The sequence below is a fragment of the Cornus florida genome, unplaced genomic scaffold, assembly GCF_030987335.1.
Source record: "Cornus florida cultivar Cherokee Brave unplaced genomic scaffold, ASM3098733v1 CherokeeBrave_3.0.0_Hap2_Chr10, whole genome shotgun sequence".
Lineage (NCBI taxonomy): Eukaryota > Viridiplantae > Streptophyta > Magnoliopsida > Cornales > Cornaceae > Cornus > Cornus florida.
In genome coordinates, this window is record NW_026775580.1 from 94264140 (window position 1) to 94284774 (window position 20635).

At 35.4% G+C, this 20635-nt stretch overlaps 1 protein-coding gene, 1 long non-coding RNA gene and 1 pseudogene across 2 annotated transcripts; all 3 read left to right on the plus strand.

Moving 5' to 3' along the window:
- Positions 1 to 3023: 3023 nt before the first annotated feature.
- LOC132275992 (auxin-binding protein ABP19a-like) lies at positions 3024 to 3990 on the plus strand. Its single transcript, XM_059777234.1, has one exon. The coding sequence runs from the start codon at positions 3094 to 3096 to the stop codon at positions 3727 to 3729; it is 636 nt and encodes a 211-aa protein (XP_059633217.1). The 5' UTR covers positions 3024 to 3093; the 3' UTR covers positions 3730 to 3990.
- Positions 3991 to 6890: 2900 nt separating this feature from the next.
- Positions 6891 to 17908, plus strand: LOC132279170 (uncharacterized). The gene is made up of 2 exons (XR_009471231.1): positions 6891 to 7123; positions 17670 to 17908. It is a non-coding gene; the product is annotated as an uncharacterized LOC132279170 (long non-coding RNA).
- On the plus strand, positions 16037 to 16135 carry LOC132280560 (small nucleolar RNA R71; annotated as a pseudogene).
- Positions 17909 to 20635: the final 2727 nt, after the last annotated feature.

Below are 20635 nucleotides of genomic sequence, written 5' to 3' on the forward strand. Positions count from 1 at the left end.
GAGTTTCGTTTGATTTTTAGTATAACAATCATAATATGTTTTGGATACGAGTAAAGTTGAAAGAAAGAAGTAACCAAAAAAACATATATAGTCATCATATCATACATATGTGGATAGAGTTTCCTCGGAGGCTCTTCTATGTTTGATTTTTACTTTCCAAGTATGTTTTGGATATGATTAAAGTCTAAAAAACGAAAGTTACTAAAAAAAAAACAAAAAAAAAAAAAAACATAGCAATTATGTACACGTGTGAATAAATTTTTGGAAGGTTCATTTTTTTTCAATTGAATTTCATTTACCTTTATTTTATTTTATTTTATTTTTTTATTTTTTAAATGAAATAAAAAGGTTCTTAAATTTATTAATATACCATCTCTTAATTTATAATGTTATAATTACCCTTTATGCAATTTTAACTTTTTTTTTTTTTTTTTTTTTTTTTTCGGGAGGTCCTCACATAGAAAATAATTTATTTCATACTAATAATTTTATTTTTGGCAGTCAAAAGAGATAATTTATTCCATAATAATATATATATATTTTTGGTACAATCGAAATGGATATTTATTCAAGAAAGTTAACTTTTTTTTTTGATAATTTTTTAATGAGTCATGGCAAAAGAAATAATTTATTAGATAAAATCCATATGGATATTTATTGAATGTTTATATTGGTGTCGACATACTAATTAAATTGTTGTTTATTAATTTGCACGCGGTATGATAAATTAAATTTAATTGAGATAAGGCATAATGACTATTATGATTAATTTATTTTGTACTTAAGTTTTACATTGTAAATTAAGTACCAAAAAAACAAAAAAAATGGGGCATATAATTTATATCGAATAAAACTACTCTTTCGTATTGGAAAAAAAAAAAAAAATTCAATTAATTAAGTTCTACATTGTAAGCAGCATGTCTATATTGGGCTTGTTTTGACATCTTGATCCATTGTAAACTGGACTTCGGTTTGTGGACCTGACTGGGTTGTTATAAACCCAACCCATTGTGTTCGTTATGGACCATTCGAGGCTCATTTTTCCTTCCTTTTGTCCAATAAACGAATCGAGCTTTTAATATAACATTATGTTTCAACTCAATTTGAGCACATTTCATAAAGATATCAATTGGACATTTTAAATTAGCTTATTTCCTAAGCTTACTTTTCAATCTGATTAGTATAATATCCTTCCATGAAACTTAGATTAAATATATAATAAAGTTTCAAAAGATAAAATCAAATAAAAAATCATAAGCATAACCCAATAATGTTCGAGATTAACTAGTTTAAAAATTAGGCTTAATTCGACTCGTTTGTTTAATGAATGAGTCTGAACCCTGCTTCAAATGAGCCAATTAATTTAGTTGATTTAGACTATATGATATGCACTCCTTGTATGCAATGGCATGAAAGGAAATATAGGAAAAACAATGAGAACGAAGTATCATAGTCAGGTGATTGTGGTGATGATCTTGTCCGTGTTATAATAGTGACACTGTTATAATTTGTATTCCAAAAAGTAGATGTGGCAAGATGTCTAATGCTCAATATTCTTTTATATTCAAATGGACTCGATATATATATATATATATATATATATATATATATATATATATATTTTACCTTTTACTTCTACAATATATACCGTATTACAATTTTGAATGCATATGTTTATAAAATGTTAATCTTTCTATCCCTTTTGGAGATTCTTAGTCTGACTTGTCCTTATTGTGTTAACCGGAGAAATATTATATAGTTCGGAACATCTTAGTCTTGGCTATCACAACATAACAAAGCATACAAAAATTTAAACAAAATAGACACATTTTTTCCGAATTGCATGGCATATTAAATACGAGGGCATTACATAATCAACCTCCTGAGGTTGGTCATCGTTTCACAGAGTATTGACAAATTGACTCTAAATTTTAAGTTCCTACATGTTATTCAATCCAGTGATGATACAGCTAGTGAGAGAGAAAATTTAAAGGTGCAATCCAATGACAAAGGGTCGATTCTTCCGGCCAGAATCTTACAGTTGGTGAAGCAAAAGTTTGAGAAAAATTTTCGTCCTGTCCAAACACCCTAGAAGATAGGGAACTCCTAAGATCCACACATTTTGTTGTAGGTACGACATATATTGACAAGAGACTTGCAGGCTCTTACCCTTCAAAACAATGTCCTCTTATGCCTTTCATATATGCCAATTCCCATTCCCATGTGCTCATGGACCACATTAATTCTCATTATTTAATCTATATTATTAGCCACTTGATCCATATTTCACCTTTTGAATTTGCACTAATAATATAGTATAATGATTTTATTACTTCTTAGGCTTTTATAGATACATAATTCATTTGCTTTTAGGTTCCAAGTTGGGGCAATTTTGTAGTCATTTTGACTTCGCAGAGTCCCACCACTTGCTTTATCAGACTTGACTGTTTTCTTCATGCATTATTGTCTTGTATCTTCAATCCTCTTAATCACATTGATGGTTACGCTTGCTAGTATTGCAAGATTTTGCAATAATCCAATCTTTATCTTCACCCGAAAAAAGAAAAAGAATATAAAAACAGAAACTTAAAATAACCAGAGATGGCACTGTTTATATACGCTTCATCATCACTGCGACAATTGGTATGATTTTCTGCTGCAGCTTGAGAGGCTATTGTTTATACTAGTCATTAGCTGATTTTGTATGAAATGTAACTATAAAAAATGGATCAAGCAATGAATGGAATGAATTTATTTGTCATCAACTTAATTAATCATATCTATAGCATGGGTTCTCAGTTAGATGGAAATCTTTGGTAGAATATGCTTTCTGTTATACCCATTTTCATACAAAAAGAGTCGTCTTGTTGTTTTGTGAAGAAAGACTGTACACTCACATGCATGACAGTCCATAATCTGGCTGTTTCCCATGCAATCATCAAGCATGTGAACTCTTTGCATGACCACATCCTTAAGAGGCCATACCATTGGTACACAACAAAATTATATATATATATATATAAATGGCACAATACAATATACAGCAACCCTGAAATACAAAGTCACAAAAACACACACACACACCTAGTGAAAATGTTTCTCCCAATTCTCTTCATCTTTTCACTCCTAATTTGCTCCTCCCCTCACACTGCAGCACTAGACTTCTGCATTGCAGACATGTCATTTCCTACCGGACCAGCAGGCTTCCCCTGCAAGAAGCCTGCAAAAGTCACCCCGGACGATTTTGCATTTTCTGGGCTAGGCAAGGCAGGTAACACCACCAATATTATCAAAGCTGCAGTGACCCCCGCATTTGTTGCCCAATTCCCCGGTTTGAATGGACTAGGTCTTTCCATCGCCCGGCTAGACCTAGCCCCCGGGGGAGTGATACCAATCCACACACACCCTAGTGGAAATGAACTCTTGTTGGTTCTTCAAGGGACAATTTGTGCTGGTTTGATATCTTCTTCAGACAACAAAGTGTACTTGAAAACTCTCAATAAGGGAGACATTATGGTGTTCCCTAAAGGGTTGTTACACTTCCAAATAAATTCAGGAGGAACATCAGCTCTTGGATACGTTAGCTTCAGTGATCCAAGCCCCGGTCTCCAAATCCTCGATTTTGCTTTGTTTGCTAACGATTTGCCTTCTGAAATTGTTGAGACGGTCACTTTCCTTGATGATGCTCAAGTCAAGAAGCTCAAGGGTGTTCTTGGCGGCACCGGCTAAAGCTAGCTCTCTGAAGACTAACTGATGTCTCCATTGCTTTTCTTCCAATTCAATTTCGTGTTTTCGAGTTTCTTACTTTGTTGTGCTAATTAAGGTCTGTGAGTGTAGGGATTCTACTAGTTGTGTCTTTGATTTGCTTAATTTTCGTTGTCGAATTGTATGCTTGATGAGTGTAACTGCATGCCAAGTTTGCAACAAGCAACATTTTCTGAAGGCCAACGCTTTCTATTTGAATAAATTCACTAAGTTAGATTTGGTGTATGTTTCTTTAATAATTGATTATTGAATTGGGAAAGGTCATCTTAAAACTACAAAACCTAGAAAGCTCAAAAGCACAGAATTTTTACAATTTAGGCAGAAACTGTGAGAGCTAAGTTAGTTAGCTTGCTTGCATATTCGAAATGTATATCAGTGGACTATCACCTAAGAAAGGAAAACAATTATTGTCACCCCAAAAACAGTAAAGATTAATGGTCATAACCTTATCAACTTCTATGTGTGGTCTGGACTCTCGTCCAAAATTTCACAAACCCAACATGGTATGGTCCCATCTTAACAGTCACTTTTCGAATACACCTAGCATGTGGATAGCCCGCATAAAATTTTAAATCCCAAAATTTTAAAGAAAAAATTAAAATATTTTATCGTTGTTGAAGTGGTCTTATGAATTAACCTGACCCAAATCAGTAGATTATCTATGAAATGATATATAATTGTGTGAGACTGATTGGAATTAAAATGTTCCAATGAATTGCAATATCTTGGTTGAAGAAATTGTTTACATGGTGGTCGGTGATTTGATATTGAGCGTAATTGACGAAGTGAAGAATTCCATTTTGTATAGTCAATGAGATGTAAAGAAAAAAAAGAAAAAAACAGAAAATATTGAGATGTAGTAATTGATTTGCCAGTACCACCATCACTGCCACCAATCATTGACAATCAAGAAGAGTGTGGCGGAGAAGAGAGGGAAGGAAAAAGTGGAAATCAATGACCACACATTTACGACCACTTGATGGTCTAGCAGAATTCCTACTAAAAACTGAATTAGAAAACTTTTAGTACTTTTCCAAGTTTTGTTCTATTGTATTGGAGAACTTGGCAACCACCTCAGGGATAACGAGGGCAAATTAAAGAGCAACAAGTGACTTTGATACCGCGCAATACTATTGAAATCATGACACGTGTGATTTCCAAAATTTGAAGGTAGGGTGCCAAGTTAATAGAAGAGGTTGCTACAATTAAATAAGTTAAAGTTGACTAATCAAATGAGAAGTGATGTGTCAGCAAAGAAGATATAGTAAGCCCGAGATAAGAGGAAGTAAAAGATAAAAAAAATGATGTATTAGTATATTTTACTGGAAATTGTTAACTCCATCCAAATTCAAAGGGAAAAAATCAAGGTAGGAGATATTAGTCTAACAAAAAATTTAAAAAATAAGTTGAAATAAAATTATATAAATAGGAAAGTCTGTAATCTTTTCAAACCAGCTCCACCACAAAGCAAGCACATCAAATTCTACGTCATCTTTCCTACCTCAATTTATTGTCCAATCACAATTTTCATTCAAGGAATTTGAGTTCCAGCATTAACATTCTTTTCTAGCAATGTTTGATTGTGTTATTTCCATCTAAAGTGCTTCTTGTCATTATGACCATCTCTACTTAGATTCCAGTTATTTTAGTTTTGCAAGTTAATTTCATTGCACACTTTATTTTCCATGCAATTTTAAATTCTTTCTTTTGATTTAAATTATTTTCATTTAATCATTACAATTATTTTCAAAACCCTTTAAAAGTCCTTGTATCCAATTTCTTGCACAATGGTCTGACCATCAATTAAAAAGGGATAATTGGTGTTCACAATTTTGAGTTATATATATTCTAGCATGCCCACAAACTCCATCAGTTTCCCAATTTTTTGTTAAATGAGATCCAATTGTAATGAATCGAATTTGGTCCGAGTTTGGTCATCTTCTAAGCCGTATGGTCATTTTTACAATGGTGATATACCTGTATTGATATTGATATTCTTGCGGATAAGTATTTAAATACTTTTTAAATATATACATAATTTTAATATATATATTTTTATTATTAACACGTATGTGATATTTTCTCAAATACTTCGACCACCTAACATACTTTAGAATAAAATTTTAACACATTTTGAACATTAAAATATAACTTTTTTCAATAATTAAGAGAAGTTCAATTTTTTTTTTTTTAATATATATATCTAATATGATTTCGTACAAAATTTAAAACATATTAATGATTGCATTTATAATCTTATAAAAAAAATTGACCAAAATTAATTTTTGTATATATAAAGATATAATAATAATAATTATTATTATTTTTTATTGTCGTATCCTATATTCCTATTGTACCTCTATATTTCTTTCTTTCTTTTTTTTTTTTAAAAAAATATACAATATCACTGTATGTACCGATATCTCGTATCCCATATCCGTGTTTCTAAGCTTCTTTTCCTTCTTTTTTTTTCATAATTTTGCTATCTTCAGTGATTGGACGGACGACCAAGTGAACCTGAATGTTCACTGTTGATAATGCAAGATATGAAAAAACATCTTTATAGAATGATTTTGGATTCATTGATGTTCAGAAGTAACAATCTCCGATTCCCCTCCGGAAACAAGTTACACCTCAGTACTCTTGTAATGTTTCCAATTTTTTCTATTATTATTATTTTTTTTTTTCATTTTTTTGGAACTTTTGTCGCTACAAAGGCATTTTCGTCTTTTGCCTTTTTGCGAGCCAGACACTGTGGAGTGTGCCGGTTATGTCCTCGAGTTGTCTGGGCCATTTCATTGAGTTCAGGACTCTTTGAAATGTAAGGGTGATCATTTTCGCATTTTTCTGTTTTTCAGGTCGGACGGTCCCGTGTGGGACCCGTTACTGGACTTGTCGTGTACGGAGATTGTAATTGAGTCCATTAGCATTTCATGCATTTTATTTGATGCATTTTAATGTGGGTTTTATTTGGTTGGGTGTATATATAGAAATTGGTAGGAGTTTATAAAGAAAAGAAAAAGGAAAAAAAAAAAAAAGAAAATAAAATTTTGTTGGGACCCACAAGCACTTAAAGTGGTCATGAGACCACTTTGAGTTCTCATTTTTCTCTCATTTCCCGTAAGCCCCTCTCTCCCTCTCTCCCTCTCTCGTTCCAGACTCTTCTTTTTCTTGGTTTCAATCTTCACCTCTTGATTTCTCCTTCAATATTTAGTATTTTTAAGAGTCGTTTGCGACTATTCGAAGCCCACGACAAGACCTACAAGTTGATGGGAGCAATTCCTTGGTTGGTGCACTATAGGAAATTCGAAAATCCTAGGGTTTGAGGTGAAAATTGGGGGTTTTGCATAAAATTGAGGTAGGGGTCTCTAATTTGCATTTTCTTGTTCCTTTGTAAGTCAATTCTTATTATTTGATGCCAACATGCTTAATTGAAATTAATTACCTCTAGAATGATTTTCTTGTGAGTGTAAAGTTCATGATTATGTGTGTAATTGTTGATTTGTATAAAAAATATGCTTCATTATTAATTTTTTTATGTTATTTTGTTGACAAAATTACTAAAAATGATACATAGAAGCTTATGGAAATTTTTTCTAGAATTATTGTATTTTCTTTATATTATTGTGCTGACAAAATTGCTAGAAATGATACATGGAAGCTCATGAAAATTTTCTTAGAATTATTATAAAGCTTGCTTGATTATGGAAGTATTATGGAAATTTCTTATTGCCCTAGCATTGAATACATGAGACATACATGCATATCAAGGGGCATGAATGATGGGAAATGATATTGAACAAATGAAAAAGGGGAGTTTTGGGGAGAATTTGATGAAACGGTTTTTGAGAAAACCCGGTCACCGTGGAGTCACCAAAGGGCCGGTGTGTTAATGTAACCTTGAGAGAATTAGGGAGATTGCCGTAGCGTAATTGAGCTATCTGAGCCCCAAATAACGCCGTGTAGGTACCAAGGGTCAGGGACAGTAGTCAGCCCTTCTCTCGTGTCGCTGCGGAGTCATCAAATGACGGGTTATATTAACAGTTTGTGAAGTGATGGATGTTTTTTTGTAAATGGGGAGTGACATGCATAATATTGCATTCATGGCACGACATTTATTTGTTTAGAACTTGCAGGTTTACATTGTATTTTTCCCGGTTTAGCATGACCCCTCTCCCTAGTGTCCTATTCATTATTTGGGTTCACGAGGTCACAAGAGGTGCGTCTTAGGCACCACCTACTGAGCTTTTTGCTCACCCTATTAATTAACAATTTCAGGGCTAGGAAAAGATGTAGTGGATGCCGATCCTTCTCAAGCATGAAGAGGATAAGAGATCTATTTTGATACCTTTTATGTACTAGTTAATCTTTGGTGAAGTCTCAAACTATGAAAAAGAGTATCCATTTTTGCAAATCATGGCTATGTAACATAACTAAGATACTTGATTATTATATATATATTTTTTTATGTAAATTGAGTCTATGTAAATGTTTAAGTTGAATGGGATGACGATAATGGGCCTAACTTAAGGAGGTTGTTGACGTTGTAGTATTGGGGAATGTATGATATATATATTTTTGTATTGTGTGTTGTGACAGGTTGGATAAGTCTTGAAAGACCAAGAAAGGCCATTACATTTTTTTTAAGTAGGTTGTTGTAGGCCCCTTCTTAGCAGAGGTCATGCCGATTTTTATTTTTTTATAATTGGTATTTAGTTTTGGGTCGTTACAAATTTGGTATCAGAGCGATGGTTTGAAACCCATTAGGACGACGGGTAGGCCTACATAGGAATGAGAAGTTGTTTGTGTCGATTATGTGGTTGTTTGCTATGTGTTCTATTATTTGAAAGAGCATGCTTAACTGTTTACTTGCTTACGTGTTTATGTGCTTATATGCTTATGCTAATGTGCTTATTGCATAGTCTTGCATGCTAAGTGTTTGTGCAGTATCCTTTTGTGTTAAGTTGTTCACGGTTGGACCTTAGTGTTATCGTTATTGAACCATTTTCTTGTTTTATAGCATGATGTCACGGCGTGAGGAACCAAGGGAAGTTGGCCCTAGGCCAACAAGGGGTGATGTTGGCGAGAATTCTAGCTCCAATCCGGCGGAGCAAAACGAAAAAGATACATTTATTAGGGATTTGATTATCCCAAGAGGTCTATATCCTCGTAAACTATCCGGGTCAGAATGTATCGGAAGAAGAAAGAGATGTCAAAAATTGACTCATGCGCCATTGTAAGGTGTGAGTATCTCGATAGAGGTCTGTCTAAGGCCAGGCCTGGCTGTGCATGGGGAGGATATGAAGAATGCGATGGTGTATGCTCAGCCTCATCATGAGATGATGAAGATGCGGAGGCTGAAGACTGTAGTCTAGAGTCAGCTGAGGGTGACTGAGCTGGATCTGCCTCAATATAAACCTCTAACTGCTCCTGTTGCTTAGCTTCAACAGGCTGCTTTGAATCCTGGACACGAGATGGTCCTGCCTGATGCTCGGGCTGCTCCTGAATATGGGAGGGCTCGCCTAGCTCCTCTATCCTGGGCCCGACTCGACGTGGATGATGCTTACGGGCAACAGTTGTAATACCCCGTAATTAATTAAAGAGTTTAGTTTATTTAAATTCAATTATGTGTGGATTCCTTTACCTATTATTGTGCATGCTACATTGTTATATTAAGTTCATTTAATGGTGCATGTAAATTAATTGTGTATGTTAAAATAGTAAATTTATTCATTTAATTGTGCATGTATTATTATAATTAATTTTATTTGTTAATTATGTTTAATTAAGCAATATTAGTTAATTAGAGTATTATATTTGTGTTATAAAGTATTATGATGATATAATATATTATTTTGTAATAACAATAATAATAATTATATTAGTTTAATAATAATAATAATAATAATATAATAATAATAATAATAATAATAATAAAAGTTTATTAAAAATAATATTAGTAATAATAATAATAATAGTTATAATAATAATAATAGTATTAAACCAATGTCATGATGAAATTAGAGATTAGGATAGGATTGCATCAATGGTTATGGGTGGAATTGAAGCCTTATGGTTGGGAAGGTGGTTAGTAGATGAAAAATTAGATATTTGTAATATTTATATTATATATTTTGTATATAAATTAACTAGCTTACCTTAGAAGAAAAGAAAGGGAGTTAGAAGCAAAGTATAAATTCTTGTGAGCTATTTTATAAGAGTGAAAGGAAAAAGAGAGAGAGAAAGAAGCTTGGACCTGTGTAGGCGATTTTACCCGATTACGCGCAGACCGGCGGATTTATTTTAAATCCAAAAAGGCAAGTTATTATCTACTTTTCCCCTTTGAATCCATAAATTAATTGTTTAGATTATTTAAATAATTATAGAGCTTAGAGATCATGCTAGGAAATTATTAAATTAAATTTTTTTTATTTATTAAAGAAAGGAATTTTAATTATTAAAGGTGGTCAACAATTATTTTATGGCCTATGTAATCAAAATATAGCTAAAAATAATTATTATGGCCTTTGGGATTTTTTATAGAATTTTTAGGAATTTTCCGGGGCTTTTCTGCAATTTCCGGCAAGCCTCCGGCAAGGATTCCGGCCACCGGCAGTGAAGAAGGTGACCGGAGTGATCCGGTGTGATGCGGCGCATGGTAGGTTAGTGCGCGCGCGCATCCTGGCCATTAGTAGAGTCTGATTGATCCGGTGCATCGCGGTCCATGTTACCGCGGTACACCCGGATCCATAAGCACAGGATTGAGTGATGAGAGGGTGAGCTGATTCAGTGTAGCGCACCCATAGTAGGATGATGCAACCGACCAACCAGCACACGCCGCGTCAGCAAGGTACCCTTAGTGCGCGCGTGGCAGCGCGTGCGCGCGAGTGGAACGCTCTAGACGCGCGTGGGAGCGCGTGCGGGCGCGTGGCTGATGCCAGACGCGCGTGGAGGCGCGTGGGAGAGTGGGGAAGGTTGGGCTGCGCGTGGGGAGGCTCTGGGAGGCGCGTGAGGGCGCGTGTGGGGTCTCTACAGCTGCTGGAAATTACCAGAATACCCCTAGGGCCTGTTTTGTAAATTCCAGAACCTTAAACTTGGATTTTTAGGTACTGTGTTGGTATTTACGGGTTTAACGGGCCACGAAATTATTATTTTAACACCCGTTACTTATTCTTATGACCGATTAATCTTTTCTAAGCATTTATTGGCTCGTTCACAGTACAGATACTAATGTGATTTATTTAACGACATTGTTAAATATAAATAGTGTTATTATCGTATTAAATGGTATCAAACATTACTGTTAAATTAAATAAGGCCATGGTTTTAGTCAGATAAATTATCCATGATATCTTATGGGATGTTTATACTGTTAATTGATATTTAAACCATGATTATTATGCTGTATGCATTTCAGGAAATAAATGGACTGTTTAATTATGTCGCATTTATATTATATGGATGTGCTGCCATATAGAACCATATGAGCTGGCTAATAAGTTTAGACTCATTTATACCTTATGCATTCGTTGCGATAGACAGATGTGTGGCTGTCGGGGTATGTGGTTTAATATTATTGGCATGTGTTGCCTAATTGACATTCTCGGTATATTTATTAATATTGTTGGCATGTGTTGCCTAATTGATATGCTCAGTATATTCATCAGTACTTTGAGAGGTGTTATCACTGTGTAGTTCGTTATAGTCTGTGTTGTCAGTACCGTGCACCATGTATAATAGCTGATTTCCCGGGTAGGGAAAGGCGACACTTGACCACCTAGTGTGAGTCTAAGTGATCACCGTCTATTCTGGTTGAGGTCATGTTATACATCGGATAGTTCCCGTAGGATGTATACAGATATAGTACTCATCCGATTCATAATGATTAATTTATTTGATTCTCTGATTTGGGTCATAGTAGAGAGGACTTGCTCGTGGGGTTGACCCACCATTGTTGTTATTTCAGGATACGGTCAGTATCCGTTTCAAGGTTGAGGTTAGCAGTGTGGGACTACCATCCGAACTCATCTACTCTTACGATCCAGTCCAGGGTAGAAGTTTTACGTATTACTTCAGTTTCAGTTTTTATTTACTTTTGACGTCGAACTCTCAGGTTTATATTTAGGGATCCTTGACATAGGATTTCCAAGTTGTAATGGAGGACTGTATTTAAATAAAGGATGGATGGATGTTGTATTATTTAATGTTTCTTTCCTGTCTAAATTCTTTTATTTCCATCATTTTGTATTCCATGCTTGTATATTGCCAATTGTTTTTGATATCCCTCGTTTTTCGTGTATAAGCCTGATCAACTTATGCGTGGAAAATGTGGGGGTGTTACAACAGTCTTTACCCTAGCCATGGCCTACAAAACAGATAGAAAAACACTTGCAGAAGAAGTCAGTATAGGCATAAAGAAGTGAAACACATTATATAGAAACATGTATGTCAAGTGAGATAGACAACATAGAACATGAATATACGCAAGTGATGATGGAGCTAAATAAATAATGACATTAAGTGAAACATGCTAAATAATATAAGTATGGAATGTATCCAATGTGGAAAACACAAGCATTGGGCATATATGAGATAGCATGGAATCACAAAAGAGAGTGTGTGAAGTGTGGGATGCAAATCTGTGAAGTTCGTCATAAAAATGCGAGATCGATCTGAGATAAGTTTGATCGATTTTTGAATGATCGATCGAAAAAAACTTTGATCGATCGAACTGGTACGGAAAATTCGAAAAGTCACTGATCTGTGACGTGGATGGTACGGGGGCACCTAAGTAAGCTTGTGGGGCCGTCTCACACAACAATAACACAGTATGGGTCACTTGTCAACTCAAAATCACATTCGAAATCAAATATATACACATATCTCTATACATATATATGCATGCTTCATTAAGTCAAAAATGGCAAGAATCAAACATGGGAAGCTCAGATCTAGTATGGAATCATCACAAGTATGTAAGTTGAAGCTCGAAAATGGAAATGGAAACACAAACTTACCTAATCCGAGGAGAGAAGTGGATCGGGAGAGAGATAGACGAGATTTGAGACGAGGGAGAGAGATTCGAGGTTCGGGAATGCCGTCGGAGGTCTCGCCGGAGATGGGAGAGGTAGGGTTTGTAGCGGCGAGGGAGATGAGGGTTTAGATCGATGTTGAAATCAATCTAATGACCCTAGGGTTTTATTTTTAAAAACTGGTTCCGACAAGTTCGATTGATTAGGGAAAATTTTCGATCGATCGAATATAAATCGATCTGAAAATGTTGAGATTGATCTCCCCTCACTAGACGACAAATTTTTTTTGAATGAAATGTTTTGAATTTTTGGAAATTAAAAATTAAAAATAAAATTAAAAGTATTTTTTTTTTTGAATTTTTGGAAATAAAACAAAAGAAAATTATTTTTGGGATTTTTTTTGAAAATTTTAAAATGAAAATAAAATTGGAGTTTTTAAAGATAAAATAAAATAAACACTAAAATAAAAATAAAAATAAAAATAAAAATAAAATTGGGGTCAAAGTCAAAGTCAAAGTCAACAAAGGGGCACAGATTGATCAAGCTGAGATCGATCGAGAAAATGGTTCGATCGATTGAACAGGTAAAAACCTACAGAGAAGTTCGAATGATGCACAGAGAGGCCTTTTTCATGGATCTCAAAATTTTTTCTAAGTGTGGAGTGAAGATCGATCCAAGAAAAAGTTGGATCGATCTAGGAACTTTCAGATCAATTCGAAGAGATTTTCGAACGATACACAGAGGGCTGATTTATGCAGGAAATTTCAGATCGATGGAACAGAGAAATGATTGGATGCAGGAATGGGTGTTCGATCGATCGAACCTCATTTGAGATTGATCGAACAGGGACAAAATGCTTATTTTCAAAATGAAAGTGCATGCATACTCAATCAAAATCCTAGCCATGTGTATGAATTCCAAAACATATTTAAACGACGCAAGAAATGAAAGATAAAATAGAAATGAGGGAGGAATAGGGTTGTAAACCCTACGAAGCATTTACTAGTCTTTAACGTTTCTAGTAAGACGTTGGGCTCTTTTAGCCTGGATCAAACATCTTATAATGCATCCCCTCTTTAATGGGGTGATAGGTACTTTGAATTCTACCCAACAAACGGTTCCCTAAAGAACTTGTTGGATTAGGTTTAAAGGAATTTATTGGTCCTTTGTCAATGTGATCTTTGGGCTTCCATGCCCTCTCAAAACAAGTTTTTGAAACATCATTCTTTAGACTCAAGGTTGAAGATGAACTTTTTGAAGTTTTGGTTTCAAGCAAAGACTCCATTCTTTCACATTCATTGTCTAGACATTTTTCTACAATATTTACTTCTTCATGCTTGTCGAATGAATTTGGGGTTGGATTAAAGATATTCAACTTCACTTTCATATGCCCAAATGAGATTTTCATTACCCCCGTTCTACAATTGATGTTGGCATTTGCGGTTGCCAAGAAAGGACGGCCAAGGATAACGGGAATTTGGCTTTTGGGATTTGGAATCGGTTCCGTGTCAATGACGACGAAATCAACCGGGAAGAAGAATTTATCAATTTTAATCAAGACAACCTCAATGATACCCCGAGGCTTTTTGATGGATCGATCGGCAAGTTGTAAAACTACCGATATCGGTTTCAAGTCTCCTAAGCCTAATTTGACATATATCAAGTATGGAAGAAGGTTAACACTTGCTCCTAAGTCTAGAAGAACCCGATTAATGACATGGTCACCAATGATGCAAGAAGTAGTAGGTGAACCGGGGTCCTTAAACTTTGGGAGGGTGTTATGTTGCAAGATTGAGCTCACTTGCTCAGTCAAGACCACTTTCGTAGGTGCTTGGCTCTTGTTCTTTCTTTTTTGGGTGCAAAGATCTTTCAAGAACTCGGCATAAGCCGGAATTTGCTTAATTGCATCCAAAAGTGGAAGACTAATCTTCACTTGCCTAAACATTTCAATGATTTCATTAGTCTTGGTCTTTTGTTTATCAAGATAAATGGATCCTTTTAAGGCATCCGAAAATGGAGCTCTTGGCTCAAAAACTTTTTCAAAACTTTTCTTTGAAACATCATCAACACAAGAATTTTTAAAATCCTTTTTCAAAGCTTTGTTCAATTCATCCTTTAAATCAATTTTGGACTCACTTTTCAAATCACTTTCTAACAGTTTCTCATTTGAATGATCATGCATATGTAATGAAGGAGGAATATGATGAGAAACGGAACAGGTGTCAACTTTTGGTTGCACCGGTTCACTCTCTTCATTGGACATACCTACCTTATTGTCCACAATTTTCCCACTTCTCAAGGTTGTCACCGCATTGACATGCTCAATTGTGGGACCTTCCGATGAGGAATGAGTCTCCACAACACATTGTTGCTTTGGTGGAGCATTTAAAGGCATTTTCCTCTTCTCTCTAGCATTTAAGGTACTAGTTATTTGCCCTACTTGGGTTTCTAGCTTAGCAATGGATTGAGAGTGAGAATGAAACAATTGAGTGTTCGCCTCTAGAGTGCCTAAAGTGGTCAAAACTTTCTCCTCAAAAGTGGGACTTCTAGAGTTTCATTGAGAATAAGATTGATTTGGGAAATGAGAATTAGAAAATTGAATTCCATGTGGTTGAAATGATGATGATTTAAAGCCTTGGGAACCTTGGCCTTGCATTGGCGGCGGAACATACTTTCCTTTAAAACCACCTTGGGGAGGGTTTGAGCCTTCCCCTTGGCTTTTCCAAGAAAAGTTCGGAAGGTTCCTCCAACTTGAATTGTAATGAGTGCCATAGGGATTATTCCCTTGATTAACAAATGTAGCATTGACTTGCTCATGGTGCTCACTTTGCACATGTCTATGGGGACAATTGGAAGTAGAATGCAAGATACTTGAACAAGTCATGCAAGATTCATTAGATGCACGATGATGAATATGAGTAGGGGAGGAAGATACTTGATTCGCTGAATTTTGGTTGATAAAAAATTGATCAAACCTTTGAGATAAAGATTTCATTTCGGCGGCTATGTCATTGGAGTTGTCAACTTGATATAAGTCGACATTCTTCCTTCCACCTAGGTTTCTATAATTTTTAGAAGATAAGGACCTATGCATGGAATTTTCACTCATACTTTCATACAATTGCCACACATCATTTTCATGCTTATCAAGATAAGAACCACTAATAGATGCATCAACCATACCCTTGTGATTATCCGGCAAAATTTCAAAGAAATATTGAACTAGTTGCCACTTAGGTATGTTATGATGAGGGTACTTCCTAAGTAAATCATTAAACCTTTCCCATGCCTCATGAAACATTTCCCCATCCCCTTGAGAAAATACTCTAATTGAAGTTCTCATGGCATTGGTCTTAGAAATCGGATAGTATTTTTTCAAGAACTTTTGTTGTATTTCCGCCCAAGAGGTTATCGAAAAAGGCCTAAGATTGTTGAACTAATATTTTGCCTTGTCTTTAAGGGTGAAAGGAAAAAGTTTAAGTCTTAAAACTTCTTCCAGCATGTCTGTGTATTTCACGGTAGAACACTGTGATGTTTCTAATTTTCAGAATTTTTCATTTTTCTGGAAATTCGTTGGTGCAAGGGTATTTCTGTCTTTTCACATTTTGTGATTGGGTCCAATTGCATTTTGTGCACTTTAATTTATATGGTTGTGTGGTGTTTATTTGGTGGTGTATGTATTTAAATATATGTGAGGTGTATAATGCAAGACAAAAGAAAAAAAGGAAAAGAAATTCAAAAGTGGTGGGACCCACCACAATCTCAAAAGTGGTCTAGAGACCACATTTCCTTTCTCATTTTCTCTCTCCCCGTAGCTTCTCTTTCTCTCTCTATTTTCTTTTTATTTTCTTTCTTTTGGAAGCAAGCTTTGATCTAAGGTTTCTCACTCAATACTTGATGATTTTAAGTGCCGTTTGAGGCAAAACGGAGAACATGACGAGCTCTATGTGTGTGTATCAGAAATTCCAGCTTTGAGCCTCCTTAGGGATTTCAAAATTCTTGACCCATTTTAAGGGTTTTGCTCAAATCAAGATAGGGGTTCTTAATCCATGATGTTTTTGTGCTTTAGTGAGTTAACTCTTCATAAATGGCTAATTAACATGCTTAATTTGGGTAGTTCATAGACAATTGTTTAGTTGTTATGTATTTTATTAATTGTGGGATTATGTGAATTAAATGATCTATGTGATGAACATGCTTATGTGTTGAATTATGTATGCTCAAAATGCTAGATTATTGATGTATGCGAGCATGTGATAAATTCCTTTGAAATTCTTGTGAACTATACTTAGTAGACAAACTTAAATTAATTGTGAAATGATGAACATTGACAAGACATTAATGCATTTATGCATTTACATTGGGCAAGAAATGGGAATAATTGATTTTGGAAATGAAAATGGGGAATTTTAGGAAAGTGTTTTGTTGAATCGGTTATATGAAAACCCGGTCACCGCGGGGGTACCAAAGGGCCGGAGTGTTAATATAACCTAGAGGGAACTAGGGAGTCGCCCTAGCGTGGTTGAGTTAGCTGGGCCCATAATGACGCCACAGGGGTACCAAGGGTCAGGGACATTAGCCAATCCTTCTCTTGTATCGCTGCGGGATCACCAAAGGGCGGGTTATATTAACAGTTTGAAAGCGATGATTTTGAATGTGAAAAATGGGGAGCGACATCGACATGTATTGCACTCCCATTGCATCATATTGTATATACTTGAGATTGATTGTTATGCGATATTGTCCCGACATTGTATGATCCCCATTTCCTATTGTTCTATTTTTTGGTTGGATTCATGGGGACACAAGAAGCATGTCTTAAGTGCCATCTACTGAGCTTTTGCTCACCCCACTATACTTATCATTTTTCAGGTCATGGGAAGGAATTGGCGGATGATAATCCACCGCAAGCTTGAAAGTTGTTAGAGGACCATTTGCCATTTTGTACTTAGGCCATTCTTTTATATGTCTATTGTTTTGGAAATGTAACAAATGTTATTATTCATGACCTTGTAACTCAAGTATGAGATTTAGCTTTTATTTGATGTAAATGGAACTAATGTAAGCATTATATTTAACGTCATGTAATTGTAATAAATAATCTTGTAAGATGATTGTGGAATAGTACTCATATTCATGATAGTAGAATGCCTCATTTTGATGGTTTAGTTCAAGTATGAACCATTACAAAGGCCCCATTTCAGTTTCTCTTCAGTCTTAAGAGTGTAGCTTCTCAGCATCAGATTCCAGGCTCAGCAAAGCTATTTCGGTCGACCGAAATGGTGCATTGGTCGACCGATTCTCCTGCATGCTCTCGGGATCTCCTGTTTCGGTAGACCAAAATATGGTTCGGTCGACCGAACCATCCTCTTGCTCTCAGCATCTTAGCTTCGGTCGACTGAAGTAGAGCATCGGTCGACCGGTTCTTGGAGGTCTGTTTCGGCCAACCGAAGCTTCACTTCGGTCGACCGAAGTGACCTGTTTGGTCTTCTTTATCCCTTCTTCCTTTGTAATCCACTCTTGACTCGGGAGAATTACTTAGAACCTTGGGAAAGCTTAATTTTGATCCTAATGAGCATGTTTTGACGAGTGATATAATGGGTTTGATATAGATGACTTCGGGTTCGAGTAAGGACCCAGCTAACGGTTCGGACCCCCGGGTTCGGGTCGTTACAAACATAATTTAAGAAACTCATCCAAATGCTTATAAGGTTCTTCACTAGGAAGTCCATGATAGTTAGGAAGCATTTGAATGGTTTGTGGTTTGATTTCATAGTGATGTGCTCTAAATGGAGGCAATTGAATGCAAGTGGGTGCATTATATTCATTAGGCACATAATGGTCTCTTAATGTAATGGGAGGATTCACAATTGGTGGTGCTACATGAACACCTTGATTAGCTTGAACCATGGGAGGTTGTGGAGCAAAGATTGGTTGAGGCATTCCCAATGGAATTTGGCCTTGTTGTTGTGGTGGTATGAATGGTCTAGGCAAGCCTAATGGTACTTGAACATTTTCATGATACACATTAGGGTTAAGGATGCCTTGTTGGTCTATGTGACTAAGGTCCTCCACATGGTTGTCATCCAAATTCTCCATTGGTGAAATGGAGTGATGAGAACTACCTCTTCCCCTAGGATTACGAATAACCGATTCAAGATGAAAATTAAGAGGGATAAGAGTAGGATTTAATGACCTACGACCATGCATGCACTAGCAAAGAAATAAGCAAGTAACAAACACTTCGCCCCCACAACAAATCAATCAATAAATCTCCACATACAATGATCCCATGCTCCCATGCTTGAACAATATGCAAAGAAAAGTAAATAGCTTCCACGCGGGCTCACAATTTAACTAAGAAATGAAAAATAAGCCTCCACGCGGGCTGACGATTTAACTAGAGCTTGAGTTAGAAAGATGTCACAAAGGATCCTTAAGCAACTTCAATTCACGTCCAAGCTTTGCTATGCTTTGCATTTATTTATTTATAGATTTTTAGTCCTTTTTGTGCTTAGCTTAACTCTTTGCTTTGAATTCTCCTTTGCTTAACTTCCTTCACTCAATTCACCTAGCCAAATAAGAACAAACACAATAAGTAACCAAAAATAAAAATAAAGTAAAGACATGATCAAAAGAGTACTAATTCCTAAATGTTTCCAAAATACGGCGTTTCCAATTCAATCCCCGGCAACGGCGCCAAAATTTGACGAGGCCGTTCCTATACGCCAAAAATCCTTTTGAGTCAAGTTTAAATTTATAAAAACCACTACCACCACTACTACTAACATAGCAAAAGTGAGTAGGGATCGTCCCAAGGGATTAGAGGGCTACTAGTAATGGAAATAATACTTAGGGTTAGTAGGTCGAGTGATCAAAAGTAGATTGTTTGGTTGATTAAACTACAATTAAGATTAAGCAAGCTCAATATAAAACAAGTAATTAATGGATAGAGAAAACAAGAGAGAGAGGTCTTGGGACTTAGAGATTACCACTAAGCATTACTTTTCTATACATTCAATTCATAATTAATGAGAGGGAAAACATATGTTGCAACAATAGTAAGTGTGTGTGGTTATTTCAACAAGTATGGATGACCAATTAAGTGTATATTGTCTAAACAACACAATGAATAACACAATATATCAAATTAAGCCATTAATCCTTCCTTTAAGCTCACAATCCCAAACATACCATATAATTAGAGAAATATACTATTTACATTCATAAGTATGGAACATCAAACAACAAGTGTGGATTGTCCTCCCATTTAATAACTAAAGTAACTACATTACATCTAAGCTAATGACATGAAAATTAAACTAATTAACTAAGGGAGAGGCACAATCCATTAAGAAATGAGTATGAACCATCAAATAAACCACAAGAGCATTCTATTAAGCACTATGTCTTGACAATCTCTAGATCTATAGCACCAACAATACAAGAGATAGAGATAAACACATGAACATCTATTCTAGCATACATAGACATATGGATAGAATGAAATGATCAATTAGAAGAATTACACTACACAAATTATTGAATAAACGAGATCTATGTATATAAATATGTCAAAACGTGTATTACAACACAAATTCCCTAAAAAATACATAAATCAAGGTAAAGAAAGCATGCTTAGGGCTAACTCTAGCCCTAAGAGGATGTCTAGCCACTCATGAATGGTGTCCTCCAACCCTCAAGGGCTATCTCCATGGTAGAAATGCTCTTCTTCTTGAAGTAGATGGAAGATCTCCCAAGAATGTGTCTCTAGCCTCATCTTCTCTTTTCTTCCTTTCTAAGAATAATAAAAAATTGTATCTATCAACTCCTAAAAG

What these genes read in the sequence shown, in the direction of transcription:
- LOC132275992 (XM_059777234.1), top strand. Translation starts at nt 3,094, where the DNA reads ATGTTTCTCCCAATTCTCTTCATCTTTTCACTCCTAATTTGCTCCTCC.